Source organism: Larus michahellis, chromosome 2 (genome assembly GCF_964199755.1).
Source record: "Larus michahellis chromosome 2, bLarMic1.1, whole genome shotgun sequence".
Classification (NCBI taxonomy): domain Eukaryota; kingdom Metazoa; phylum Chordata; class Aves; order Charadriiformes; family Laridae; genus Larus; species Larus michahellis.
Window position 1 is genome coordinate 94,457,072 of NC_133897.1, and position 14,959 is coordinate 94,472,030.

At 40.5% G+C, this 14,959-nt stretch overlaps 1 protein-coding gene across 11 annotated transcripts in view; it reads right to left on the reverse strand.

The window, feature by feature from the left end:
• Positions 1-1,406: 1,406 nt before the first annotated feature.
• COBL (cordon-bleu WH2 repeat protein) overlaps positions 1,407-14,959 on the reverse strand; it is a 161,425-nt gene continuing 147,872 nt past the window's right edge. For 7 of the 11 annotated variants that reach the window (XM_074576305.1, XM_074576300.1, XM_074576303.1 and 4 more), the window contains 5 exons: positions 14,598-14,701; positions 11,323-13,349; positions 10,570-10,689; positions 8,188-8,442; positions 1,407-2,734 (listed from right to left, as the gene is read on the reverse strand). In XM_074576305.1, coding sequence (XP_074432406.1) covers positions 2,717-2,734; positions 8,188-8,442; positions 10,570-10,689; positions 11,323-13,349; positions 14,598-14,701 — 2,524 coding nt within the window. In that variant the 3' untranslated portion in view covers positions 1,407-2,716. The remainder of the gene's footprint in view (positions 2,735-8,187; positions 8,443-10,569; positions 10,690-11,322; positions 13,350-14,597; positions 14,702-14,959) is intronic. The other 4 variants (XM_074576301.1, XM_074576304.1, XM_074576298.1 and 1 more) reach the window with 1 other exon arrangement.

The window sequence follows — 14,959 nt, forward strand, 5'->3', positions numbered from 1 at the left end:
TCACTACCTAACAGTGTGGACCAATCACAGCAGATACATAGATCAAAATACTTGGTGCTGAGGACACGATGTCTTTACCGGACACATTTCAGGGTTTTTCTTTTAACCTAGGAGGAGCTCCAGTCTCGCTCCACCGACTGACTGCCCATTTGTGCTGGAGCGCATCTCCTGAGTTCGTTTCATCCAGTAGGAGCCCAGTTGCCTACTCCTGAAGCATGGTAGAAGAAGGGATGATGGGGTGAAGAGCTTCAAAAGCGCTTGCCTAATACGCACTAAAATACTGACGCATGTTTACTTCCCAAATGAAGACTGCTAAAAGCATTAATAGAAAGTTATTACATGGAAGGTCATACCTATAACTAGACTTCATTATAAATGGGTTTATATTAAAAGTTTCATTCCTTTAGGGTTAAATTAAGCTGCTACCAGCAATTCAACAGCACCAGGCTGACAGTGTAACAGCGCACACGCCTCCCATCAACAAGAGAAGGGAATGAAGACCCAGCCTAGCTTCCTGCTGCAGACAGCTGAACTCCCCCTCCATTTTCAGCTTGAGCTGTGATTGAGCCAGCAGGATTTTTCGTAATTTTTTTTGCTGTCACCGTGAAGGTGACATCTCATCTTGCAGCTGTTCTTAATCTTACAGTTTTTTCACCCACGGGAATTTGATACTCAGAAGTTTATCCATGAATTATTCTTTTCTAAACTTTAGTTCTATGCAGTGCCAGCACCCAGACCCAGAATCTTCGCATGGCAAAGCCTGGAGGATCTCATCTCAAAATCCAGTTCTGGATCCCTTGCATTGCCAATTATGCACCCATACAACTTACTATATTAAAGAGGTGTTAGTAAGGAGGGGCTATAGACCCAGGGCCTTCAGGTGGCACCAAGAACAAGGAGACCTGCGTGCACTGTATTATGTCTTACAGCACCTGACCAAGGAAACTTCATTCACTGCTGGTGGGACTATCTACAGCATTCCAGCTCATGAGTGCCTGAATCCTTTCCTGCGATACCATTTTTAACATGTTCATATTTCTGATCTAAAGCATACCGAGAAGATTTTTAAGGCAAAAGAAGGCTAACCAGTCCACAAAGGTGATCTTATTTATCCTAGGGTGTGACAGAGCACCTTAATACTGAATAAATTAGCTTCCCTAATGAGGAAACGGATCATTATCAGTACTGCGTTATTATCAAAATGTATATACCTCTGACATCCTGATTCTAGTTGGTGATTTTTACTGTGTTCCTAGATTATTAGCTGTGAGTCCTTTCCTGGCTTGAGACACTATATTAGACCTGAGATATCAAACACAGCATACTGGTTTGCTTAAATCTAATTCTAGTTCTAATTTCTTTCTGTAAATGGAAAACGTTTGGCAAAAATAGTCTTTCAAGCCATGTCAGGTTTTGATTTTGTTTTTATTTGTGGCACTAACAGACATCAATATATTACAATATATAATATATAGTCACATTAAACGCAGATGGCTAAATATTCTTGTGCTTTCAACATTACATAGCTATACATTTTAAATTTCAGCTCCAAAAAAAAAAAAAAAAAGAATCTTTCACCATTCCGGTCTGTGATTATAAAAATGTAAATGTACAAACTTTCTCTTCTTCAGTTTCATTACAATATATGAAATGTGAAAAAGCATTTCCATTTGTCCTTTTTAAGTTAATCAATTTAATGAAATATTTTCAAAGTATGTACAACAACAACTACCAAAGTAGTTAACATTTGAAAAAGATGCTGCTATAAATACTTGTGGGACAACATACAACAGCCGTACAAATTGGAAACAGAGAGCCAACTTGTGCATGACCTGAACAAGAGACGACAAAGTCCTGGTTACTGACATAAACCAGCTTCACTTCATTTTGCAGCGCAGGAATGAATTCAAGATCTTGGACCTCTATGCAGTACTCGGAATCTTATATATAACCTTCACAGTCTGTTGCAAATAGAGATCCTTTAAGGTGTCTCAGTATTTTTAAAGTGCCATGAATGTCATCAGGGTTCAGTATATCTCTGCACATTAGCATTCTATACGTCATATCCCATAAGTAACTTTTCAATAGACACTGTCTCACACTCATTATTGATTGCCTGCTTTCTCAGAGCTCTACCAGAGAGATAAAGTTCATCTAATTTTGAAAACCAATGACTCCAGCATATGACAATTTAGGTCCTTCATAACGTACCGTAACTTTTCTCTTGTGATTATTTTTTATAGATCTTTATTCTGGTTTTCACCCTAATCGCTTGCAGCCCTTTTCCAAATCAAATAAGAAGCAAGTAAATAGTTTGAAATAATTACATATTTTTAACAACTTGAAATGAGTATTACTTTTCAGATAGCTAGCAAAGTCTTTTAATTTTGCCCAGAAACACAATTAAGTATTAACACAGGACTGCACAGTGTTTATATTCCTATTAACCTGCCAACAAGAATAGTTTATTGGCAACCTTAAATATTCAGAGGCAAAACACAATTCCTTGGCACAGAAGCTTTACAGCAGAGCAACATATTTTCCCCTTAGAACCATTATGCAGGAACACACAGAAAATTAACTACAACTTATTTTGGCTTGTAGACAAGAGAATAAACTAAACTTCTTGATGTTTTTTTGCCACTTCAGACCTTGAATGATGATTATGGGTGCATTCGGGGTTAGATTTTCCAATTACCTGTTCTTTATACATGATTCAAACGAGCAGAGGGACCTATAACAAAGAAAAGCACATGATCATTCAAGATATTTTTAAACCTCCAACTGTTGACATTGTTAACCAAACATTCTCCTGTGGGGCTGTTTTCAAGTTTGGTCTCTTCATCAGCTCCTGGAGACTACTTAAAGCTTATCTGCTTTTTTTCTAGCTGTATCAGTTGGTCTAAAGAAAGGTGTTACCCTTCTCTAAAAAACCCCACACCTCATACATCCTTAGCTATTAAAGTTACAACTACATGATTACTGGAAAATAGGTGAGATCTTTTTCTGTGGTCTTCCTTCATTCTGTGGAATGAACAGAAACCCAGGCTGCAAGTACGCAGTATCTGACAGTCAAAATCTGTTCAGTACCAGTTAGCTGTCACTGGTCATAAAAATCAATTGATGAGTACTTTGCTTCCTGATTGAATGAAGGAAACTCCCAAAGGCTTCGATTCAGGAAAACACTTAAACAAATGCTTATCCTCCTTCCTAGTCCTCAAGTCATCCAAGCACATGCTTCATTTTAAATACGTATGCTAGGGTGCTCTTCCAAAATCAAAGTTACCGAGCTTTGATTCTATCAGAGAGATATACGTTAAGGTCACCACAAAAGCTAAACAGGAATAATGTATTTGATCAAATCTAAACCTTCCTTTTTGGCCTTAGTATCCATGCCAGAGCCTTTATTATTGGGGAAAAAAATAGGTCACGGTACAAATTATTAGCAAGGTGAAGAGTTCAAATTAAATTTTGTCTTTCAATTCAAATAGAGTAACAGCATGCAAACGACTGCCTCTCACTGTGCATGGGAACTAGAATCACTTTATAGGCTCATTTGACTACCTGTTATATATATCAAGCTCAGCCAACCTTTTAGGGGGGCCTCCTGCCCCATTTCCAGCATACCAATGCCAACATCAACTGTGGCTTTGAGTCTGTAATCTCTGTCATTGCTGATGATGGCAGACACTGATGACAAGAAACGGTATTTCTTCATTCACAATTTTATATCGTTGATTATGTGAGAAAAATAGTCCACTGCTTGACATAAAGGTATGGACTAGGCCATGCTTCCCAGAAGACACTCAACGGGCCATAATTCAGATCGATGCATTACTTGTTGGCAACCAACTTCAAATTATCCCGGCATACGACTCGTTGTAATGGGTGCAGTAATTGCCTTACCTGGCTCCTTTGATTGCCAACAGAATGATACACTGCACGTATCAAGAGTTCATGCGACTAAATGCCGATGCTGAACACTGGCATGAACGCTTGTGGATACTGTGATAGAGCCAAATTAATTTTTTAAATCACAGCAAGTAAATAGAAAAGCCTACTTTAGATACAGCTCCAATCTTTATTGGAAAACACATGACTGTAGAATCTCTCTTGCATGTACCATTAAAGTGGGCTAAAAAAATAATTTTACCATGAGCAAAAGCCTGTTCTTCAGATACACAACTTGCCTTCCCCACCTTGTGCGGGTACATTCCCCTGCAATATTTCTACCAAATCCCTGGGTACAACTCCACCTAAGATGAGCAGATGGCATATACGCAAAGGCAACTTTTATAGCTCCTGTTTGTTGGGTAAGATTTTTCAATCCTGCATGGGCTTGTGCTGCAACTATACCTACAACTAGACATCTAACGGGTTATTTGCATGTGTAGTTATGGTTTTTTCCACAGATAATCATGGTAAATCCCAAGGCAAGTTACACAGACACAAAAATACACATGCAATAATATAAAGAATCTGTGAAATCTAGCTAGGTTATTTTGCATTTTCTGAGACAGAAATTAAAAGTTTAAAAAGTAAACCTAAAGATCTTAAGTATGTGAAATTGCGACACAAGTTGCTTGATACAATTTAAGGAAAACACTCGTTCAGTTTTAACACCAGAAGCTCAAATGGTACAGCTCTATGACCTGAGTTTTGCTCACCACAATTAGCCAAAAGTTGGTCTCAGATCAGCTGTTTATTTTCTAGACCAACTGATTCTCCTTTGTACAGGAGGCAGACCGCACGGCTGGGAAGCAGGCTCCTCGCTAGCGAGGCACATTCCTTTCTCAAGTCAATTCACCACCACCAAAGGCACTAGGTCAGCCGTCCTGGTTGGTGGCTTCACTTGATGCCATCTCCCAGGCTTGCTGTCATACTGTGGACGTGCTAAACACCTGCCAGGCTCCTGGACAGACCATTTTGAAAACCAAAGAAAAAAGGTTACTTCTTGCATATCGTCAGGTCTTTTGCAGTTTGGTATGTTCATCCCTTTCCAGTAACACATCTGTGTCTCCGATCCCTTTGGGTAGGATCTGTAGTCTAACCACTTTCTGGCAGGTCTCTGAACTGAACTGCACTGGGGATGAACCGCTTTACTGAGCAGGCCCAACTGGGCTTGGCACCCACAAAAATTTTCCTTCAGGAGTCTGTGGACAGCAACAGTGTGCAATGAAACAGAAGCTGTTTCTTCAAAACAAAGCATGATTTATTTGCCAAAGCAGGCACAGTACTCCAAGAAATGGATTAAAGAACAGCCAGGAGACCTATACGCATACTGTCTTACCTATACTTGGCATTTCCCTCAAGTACCTATTTTCGCTCCGGTTTGTTTTGGCTGACCCAATTACAGCCTGTGTGGTGCAGACCCTGACTCTCAGCAAGGCAAGGTCTGCCTGCAGCGATTTCTCTCCTCCCTTCCTGCACAGTGGATCTTTTAACCTTAAAGTTCATGACTTTAGCAAACAGCTGTGTAATCAGGGGTGGAGTTGAGGAGTTGCCTTTTCACAGATATTAATAGAGCTCAAATGTTTGTTGGGATGTTCCTTATCTAGGCAATTGGTTGCTTTTTACGTTTCGTTCCCCTGACAGCCCTGTTTGATCTACTTCCACTGTAAATAACCCCTCATAAATAAGCACAAACGGAGCCCTACATAACTAAGCAATGCAGATTCTTCCCAGTTCCACACAATATTAGCTAAATCAGTGACTTCACCATCAGAAGCCCTTGTCCCAGAAAACTTTGAGAAGACAATGGAAAAAAAACAGATGCAAATACTGAACAGAAGTACTCTGCTGTGTCATTGCTGCAACCAACATCTAGAAAGCAAAGCCAAAAATGGCTCTGTGCTCACATCTCCAAATCACGACATGACAGATCTTTGACAGAGGAGGCAAAATAAAGAAAAAGGTTTGCTTCAGCCCTGGCACAAAATCACCTGCTACTCATTGGCTACAAAAAACTCGGTGTTCCTTGGAGACATGTTCTTCAGCTGTAAGGGAAGAAAACCCTGATAGGCAGCTATCATGTATTCTCCTCTATAGATTCAACTTTTGCTGTCACAAGTGGTCCAGCTGCAGAGAAGGACCAGAATTCATCTGTCATTTAACACAGCAAACTAGAGGAGATATTAATACGCACTGGATAGAAAGTCTTTGAGAAATCTGACAACATTTTACTTTTATCTGTTATCAGGGGCATGAGATCTCAGATGTTGGTGTGATACGATGTCTTTGGCATATACAAGACTCAGCTTGCACATCCAATATCTGAAAGGACAGCACAGTAACAAGAAAATCATACTCTGTCTTGGACAAAACACTGCTCTCTTTTATCTTCATTAAAGACTTATATAGTAAGTGATGTACTCTTCTGTCATTTCAATGTCAAAACTCCCCAAAATTACTCTGTCTTGGAAAGGACAGAAGACAGGCACAGTGTTTAGCAGAATACATATATCCAGCTTGCTTCCAAGGCCTGCACTGGCCATCCAACTGTTTTGAAATAAATCCCCAATGATAAAGACGTCTTTAATAAGTAGAGCTATGGGTCCCCTCAGAGTCTTCTCCAAGAATAATCTAGTTGGAAGAACAACGAATTTGGAAAGATCTAGAAAACAACAGCATGGAGTATTCTTGAATGTCCAAATCCCATTTTTTTCTGTAAATTGGTGAAGTGGGGAAATAAAGGCCTGATCTGGAGCATTATTTCTTCATAATCTGCAGTCTTAGAATCATCGAATATCTCAAGTTGGAAGAGACCCAACTCCCTGCTCCTCGCGGGACTACCTAAAACTAAACCATATGACTAAGAGCGTCATCCAGATGCTCCCTGAACTGACAGGCTCGGTGTCGTGACCACTTCCCTGGGGAGCCTGTTCCAATGAGCAATCACCCTCTCAGTGAAGAACCTTTCCCTAATGTCCAACCTGAACTTCCCCCGATGCTGCTTCATTCCATTTCCTCACGTCCTATCTCTGCTCACCAGAGAGAGGAGATCGGCATCTCCTCCACTGTCCTCCTTGAGGAAGTTGTAGACTGTGATGAGGTCACCCCACACCCTCTCTAAGCCGAACAAACCAAGTGACCTCAGCCACTCCTCATAATAGTATGCATAAGACAGATATAATTTTTCACATGCAAAATAACGGATTTCTGTTTGCATGCTGATGTAAAGTTCCCTGAAATACTCATTTGTTTGTGCCACTTGTACGATTCTGTGGAATTTCTGTTTTATCAGAAACAAGATTTTTTTTGGCTACTTTTTAATGTTAAAATTTGATTGTAATTTTTTTAATTACTTTAAAGAGGATAAGTAAGCAAGGCTACAGCCTATTTACTATGGCTGGCATCAGCTAAATCATGTGTTGGGAAAACCACATCTGCTTTTGTACGTTCCCTAAAGTCCTTGGATCAAAGTCTATTCTTGGATACTGCAGTGTAGTACTGGGATGACTCCACTCAGGAAATTGATTGGCTTCTCTTTACCAAGAAATGAAGGTTCTTCCTAACTCAAGGTTAGGAAGAACAAATTTTGATCGAAGAGACAAGTGAACTTACTCCAAAGATCACACCTGGGCAATTAAGCATTTCACCATCTAGGAGTTGACTGATTCACAGCTGACCACAGAAGTGAAATACACATCATCCAATTAATAAAGTTCAGACAGACATTAAAACGACCCCACAGTTTTACTGACAGCTCTCAGCATGTGCAATCAAGGTGCTGGTGTTGGGAATCAAGGTCTAGGACACACTACTGAAACTAGGAGAGAATACTTATCTCTAAATTTGCTTCAGGGTCTCATATCTGATCTTTTTTACGTTCACCGTATCTAAAGGACATCCAGCATTATCTCAGATTCACAGGAATGAAAAGGGCATGAAAATGCTTTCTGAAATGACATTCATGCTCTTGATGTTCTTTTTTAAAAAAAAAGAAGTATTGACTATTCATATGGCTGCATACATGCACAGGCGTATCTTCGTCTTAATAGTATGTTTTAATAGCTGTTCAAAGGTTTGAAATACACTCCTGATCTTTGATTCAATTAGAGAAAACAGTGCAGGCACCTTCTTCTGATGGAAGAAAGAAATGTATGGTTAGAACAGCTTATAAATGGGCCTCAAAGCACAGCAAGCCTAAGTTGTTTCATCCACAATAAAATAAAAAAGTACATTTACCTTTTTTAACTTTGCTGCTCCAGCACCAGAGCGAATGGCCTCCATTAGGGCTTGCCTTGCGTCCCCAGGGTTACCTGTAGCCGTGGCAGAGGATTTAGGAGCTGCTGCTGACAGCTGAGTGGGAGGTGGTGGTGGTGGCGGCTGGGCAGGGGCAGGTGGTATACAAAGCTGCTCTTCCTGAGGGTCTTCTGCCTTCTGCAAGGCCAGTTCTGCATTCCTAAAACTCTGCAGCTCTTCGGAGGCCAATGAGGAGATCTGTTTGTGATGCAGTTGAAAGCAGGTAATTAATATCAAGCATGACTACACTGTAATTATTTGACATTTGATGCACTTCCAGTACCCCAATTTCACTTTGCTTGAATGATATAAAACACGTACAACTTTTGTTTGCTCATGGGGTTGAACATCTGTTGCTACTCACTCACATCACTCAGCTGGGCTGATTACCAGCATCAAGGATTTGGCATTGACTTTGTCTCAGAAACTTATTCTTTATTTACTGTGAGCTCCAGCATCCTGTAACTCTTCTTGGCATGTAAAGTAAAAGAGAGTTGGACTTGGTATTCATTTGGAAACGACCACAAGGGTTTTAGAATCAGGAAGATATATTAAGGCTGCTGTAGCCACCCAAGAATCTTGTTACTCTGCAGCCTGGGCTGCACAGAAACAATCTCAGGTGGCAGGGAGGCTCTTCTAGAGACATGGCTTTATTAAAAAAAATGCGGTTAAACCTAAAGTTTCCAGCCATACTAAAAGAAACCTAAACAAAATAAAATAGGACCAGAGAGAACTACGGGAAAGCACTGAGAACAAAATCAATTGACTGCTCTTCCAAACATGTTTATGTGGAATTTCTGAAACTATAATTTCTGCATGAATTACCAGCTTGGAAACTCATCCTACTTTAAAGGAAGGCAGGGGAAAGAGGCAATCTTTCAGCCTAAGCCAGCTTTTACGTCAAATGTCTCAACAAATACTTTTGCTGTTAACAACATTACTAGTAATAATCATGGCAAATTGTTAGTAATTACAATGATTTGGCAATTATTAGGAAATCAGTATCATGTGCCAATTGGGAGGTTTTCAAGCAGAGGCATTAGCATTCCTTTCTGAGAGAAACTGAGGCGCAAAACTTCTCCAGTGAAAAATGAAAGGATTAATCCCCCATCAAATAATCCACAGTCAGAGAACTCCTATATTCTATTCCTTCACTGCACACACACACACACTATATGGGAATAATGTCATGTCAGATAAAACATGAACATTTGAGATAACATGAAAGGGACAGCCTTTTCATCATAGCACATCTATATCTCACCCTGTACACATACAAAGATGGTGCTTTAACTAGCACAGGTGACATAGTGTGAAAAAGAAGCGTACGGTTTCTAGGCAACTTCCTTTAAAATGATGGCAAAATCTTCTCTGCTGAAGGAAAGTATTCCAAAAAGTCTCTGTGATAATACGCCGCCACTTCATTGTCAGAGCCTCTTTTACACAAGTTTACATTTATTCCCGATGAATGCAGAATGTAGTTAAGTATGTGTGAAGATGGCTGCTGCCTTGCATGTCCTGCTGTCAGGCTCAGAGGAAGCTCTACCCTACCTGCAAGCAGGGGCAGTAAGATATTTGAGGGACAAAGTAATTGCTTAACACAGGCAAGAGATTCTTTCTATCTAATGCCAGCTATCTGGATATGTGCTAATGGCCTGAGTCATTGCACGAGGGAAAGGGAACCTCCTTGCCAAATACACATCCTTGGCTGGATTAGTGAACTGAGTGAAAACTAAGGCTAGAACAATGCAGGTTTTGGCTATTAGAAATAAGAGATGCTTTAGTGATTAGAGAAATCTTTCAGACAGAAGGAATCATCCTGCTGTGGTGAAAGCTGATGTTTCATCAACATCAATTGCTTGTATACAACTTCCATGCACCAGCTCATGTTAACGGACAAACAGCATGCATGAAGAAGCACTTAGTGTGTTTTCAGGTAACTGGGACTGGATGTATATGGTAGGTAATGCAGATATATTAATCTAACTGCATATTCCTTCCCCTTCCCAACTCCCCCCCCCCGTGAAAATGATGAACGTTTGATGTCTTCTATGTACACTCCCTGTAGTTTGTTTGGATTTCTATGTGCTTTTTCCTCAGCTAAAAGCACACCATTTGAAAGAGCATTAAGTTTTATAGCAGAGGACAGGATCAGACCCGCTATGCTATCTGTATAAGTCTAAGTCAGATCTGTGTCATATTATTTCCCCCTCAACTTTTCTCTTTGCAGCATAACGTTTAATTTGTGTCATATCTGGGTTTATTCAAAACACCCAGTAGGAACAGACTGTGCTTAAAAGATCACTTACCATCTTGATTTCTTACCTTTTTCAGCTTTGAGGTGCCACTGTGGCCTCTAATTGCTGCTAGTAGGGCTGAGCGCTCGTTCTCTGGCTCAACGTATGAGGGTTTCCTGTGATTGCCGTTTAGTGCACTGTTTGAAACCTAGAATATGAAAAGAATAAACCTCACATTGTTATTAGGTATTTACTTAGAGATAGTTTGGAAACACTATTAAAAATATTTTTGGCACTTGTACCAGAATGCAAGCTATGGAGATGAATCAGTCTGTCTTCTTTTGGACCTGCTTCTACAACCCTTACTCCCACTGAGCGGTGAGGGTATGTGTATGTGTATGTGTTGTACTTACAGATGCAGTCTCATATCCCCCGAGCATGAAGTCAGCGGCAAGCTAATATCACCTAGTAATACAAAATGCAGTTTTCTTTCATTGTACGTATTTACAAGTTTTCTTCATGCCGTGTGTTCCTGTTTTTACGTAACACACTGAAATCTGGGTTCTGCTCTTAGGCTAACCTCAATTATCTGTCCTTTATGGTGTATCTCTGCACTCTCTGCCTCTTCTGGCTAGTGCAGCAGCAATGGTGTTGTGTAATAATTCTGCAGGATGTGCAAAATAAGCAGTGGCTTGGTCTGTATTTTGCCATTATGAATTTTTCAAATGCCTTGTGTGCTCCAGCTCACCAGCAACTGTACCAGTTATAAAACCTCTGGTGTCTGACCGGGTGAATACAGGGCTCTGCCATCTGAACAGGCTAAAAAAAGTCTCCACTTTACCTTTCTGAGTTTCTCCTTTCCCCCTCCTGTTTGAATGGCTTCCATTAGGGCACTGTGCAGTGATGTGTCTTTTGGAATTGGTTTTTGGACGACAGGTTTGAACTTCTTCTTTGGTCCAAAGATATTGGTCTGCACATTAACATCCAGTTCGCTGATAGCACTAATATTATCTGAATCATCAGGTTTCTCTTCCTGTTCTGACTCTGCATTTGCTGCTGCACCATTTAGCTCCGGTGAAGCTTTAAGTGAACTAACTTGTACACCATTAGCAGGAGGCCATTTAGTGACTCGCAAAGGCGAGCTGAAAGAGGATGGGACTCCTTGGAGATCAGGGGACTTGAGAGATGAGGCTGAATTAGTATGGGTCAAAGTCTCACTTTTCTGGTCAAACAGAAGATGCGCCTTTTTCTCTGCTATACTTTGTTTGCTGTTTAAACCATGATCATCTTCTGCACTGTTGTTATCCTTTGAAGAGGATTTACTAAGTGGGACACTGGCATTCTTTTTATAGAAACTCAGAGGAGTTGCTTGATTTGGTGCCCTGATGTTAACTACTTTGTTTTCCACGCCAGAATTATCACCAGATGTAAACCTGTGGGATGCTTTTTGATTGCAAGTAAAAATATTTGAAAGCGTTTCTCTTGTTTCTGCTGATTCTGTTTCCACAGGGCTGTATTTGGCCACAATAATACATCTTTTTGGTGAAACTTCTGCTTCGGTTTTAACCTCTCCTGCCCCTTGCTTATTTTCATCTTTCTCAAGATATTGCATAGTGTCAGACTTAAAGGTAGTTACGTTGATGTGTCTTGCAATGGCAGAGGCAACATACTGACTTGAAGTTCGCCTCTGTGGCTTTACAAATGGAAGCTCCAGCTTCTCCTTATTAATGGTTGGGGCCACTAATGGTGTTACCTGAGACTGTGTAACTGGAAGAGGTGGTTTGGTCCTTTCATTCTCAGACTGTCTTTCAGCTACCTGGGTAGTAAGAGTTTGTGGTGCTACAGGTTTTGGAGCTGCAAGACAGACAGGTTTTTGTTCATGTTTTATAGCAAAGGGCTTAGAGTTTGTGGTGACTGTGGACTTTTTGGGAAGATGCTCAGCAGAGTCATCACTTTGCTTTTCCATAGAACTTGACCTCCAGAATGCCTTCACTTTCCCAATTTGAATTTCCTCACTTTCATCAGTAGAGGCACCTGGTATGTGCTTACTGACACCAGTGTTTGGGCCGATAAGGTTGCCTAGTTCATCTATCTTAATGGCACCACTGGGGAGCGAAACTCCTCTATCAAAATGTTTTACTTCAGGTTTGGGAGGGACAACTTTAAAGGTTGTCAAACCTATTTTAGGTTCGTAGTTTGTTCCTGAATTCTGGGCACGATGACACCATGTGGGTGTTGATGGGACTTCTTCTACTTCATTTTTTTTTGCTGGTGGCCATTTGATTTCTAATTCTGATTTACTTTTTTTCAGAGATCTTTCCCTGTTACTACATTCATTAAATTGATTTATCTTGTCTTTTGCTGTACTGATTTCAGCTGTGGCCTTGGAGTGAGATGGAGTCAGCTTAGATTTACATTCCTCAGACTTCACACCATGTTTGGGAGGAGGGTCCAGTCTTAAGTTCTTTTCATTTCTTTTTTCGAAGGAGGATGTGAGAGATTCAAACATATCTCTCCTCTGTTCCACAGGCAAGTGACTGAATTCATTTTCAGATGGTTGGTGATGCATTAGGTCCTTGGATATACATACAGCTCCACCATCTGTGTGTGCCTTATCAAAGGAACCTGCATTGTTGTTTTTATTTGTGAAGTTTCCTGTATTAACAGACTCAGCTGAGATACTTTGTGAAACCCTTGTCTCCGCCTCTTGATTTCCAGCTGAGTTAGAGGTGCTAACTTCTGGAGCATCATCTATGACTGTTACTGGAACAGAAATGGTAACATCTTGGGCAGCCTCAACTTTTCTTACGCGTGGGCTCAAAACTTCATTGATGTACTCGGAGTCAGAGCTACTTATACCATCCGCTGCTGCAAAACACATGTACAACATTATATATAGGCAGTATTTAGGCAATATGACTTTAAATTACACAAACAGCCCGTACAAGCTTAAGCAGATCAGGTATTTTAGTTACACTAAAACAAACAGGAATATATTTATGCCTGTATTACAAAAAAGGAGAGATCTGGGTCCTTTTTATTGTCTGGTTGCTGATTAGGATCAGCCAAATATTCCTGCAGTCCTCCTGCTTCAGCCAGTGGGAAACATACAAATGCAGCTGAAAGCAGAATTTAATCTATTGTTCATACCTTATCTTTGACTAACTTCTCTCAGTGATAAACATTTCACCACATGACTCCAAAGGAGAAACATTTCTGAGAAACAGCGAACAACTCCAAATTATGTTTCCCAGACCTGGTTAGTAATAACAGCCCAGCTGAAGGATTTCCTTGAGCAAGCAAACAAAGAAACAGTACTTGCATTTTTTCTCCATTCTTCTCACCCTTCATTACTAGTGACTCCAGAAGCCTCATTGTGCAAGAAGCTTAACTCTCCTCTCAAATTTGCTGGTATAAATCAAGGGTTACAACACAGAAGCTAAGAAATTGCAGTGTTAGAGAACTCACAGGAATTAAATCAGAATCAAGTCTACTGCAGAAGTACTGAAATAAAGATGGGAAGTTTTTAAAAAGTATTCAACATCGTTTGGTGACAAAACATTAATAGAGAAATATTTTTATTCACAGTAGGAAAACGAGGAGCACAATGTGACACTTCATCTCTTCCCACTGTTTCTTTTCATGTTTTTTTAACTTTAAAATACGTCTGCTAATGCAGAGGAGGCATTGGGTACAAAAATGTCCCCTCCTTCTCCACCTCATTATGATAAAATACAAAACAGAGGCATTGTTGATTAAACAGAGATAAATTCCCAACTGATTTAGCTTCACTGAAGTCAATGAAATTATTATCAAATTTGGCCCATAAAATGTGTCCATAAACTGCTGTTCATCTCTTTTTGGTAGCAGACACTGAAATACAAGAACAATCTGATAAGCAGCTTGAAAAATATTCAGTGCAAGTCTATAAAGAGCAGCTGCCCCAGAAGTAAAAGGGAGAGCAGCCACTTTGGGTGGACCACATTCTGCCTCAGACTTGAGAGTTGTTCCCAGCGATCTTAGTAAGAAATGTGCGGATGTCTCAGAGTACAGTTTGACTCCGCATCTCCTGGCTACGCCTCTCTTTTTTACTTCAGAGGTAACACACTTCCCTACCTTCCAAGTCTTCATCCAGGCCAGACAAAGTCTGCTGGAGTTGTGCAGCAATGATTGTATCCTCATTCTCATGCTTAGCTGAAGCCGTTTCTTCATCTCTCCTGCTAAATGAAAGAGAAGAAAAAGGTTGGGTCTCCCTCTTTTCTCACTTTGCACTGTTGCTCTGAAACACACTATCATTTTAGCCCCTTTGGTTCCACCGGGAGTCTGAAACGCATTCCCCAATGTATGAAAAATATGCAGCCTTAGAGACACAGACGCCCACACTGACACATCCACATCTAGGAAGGGTCTCTGTGGTGCCTGAGCATACTCAGTGTGCTGGCGATCAAAAGATTAGGATTAATAAAGCCTGTCGCAAA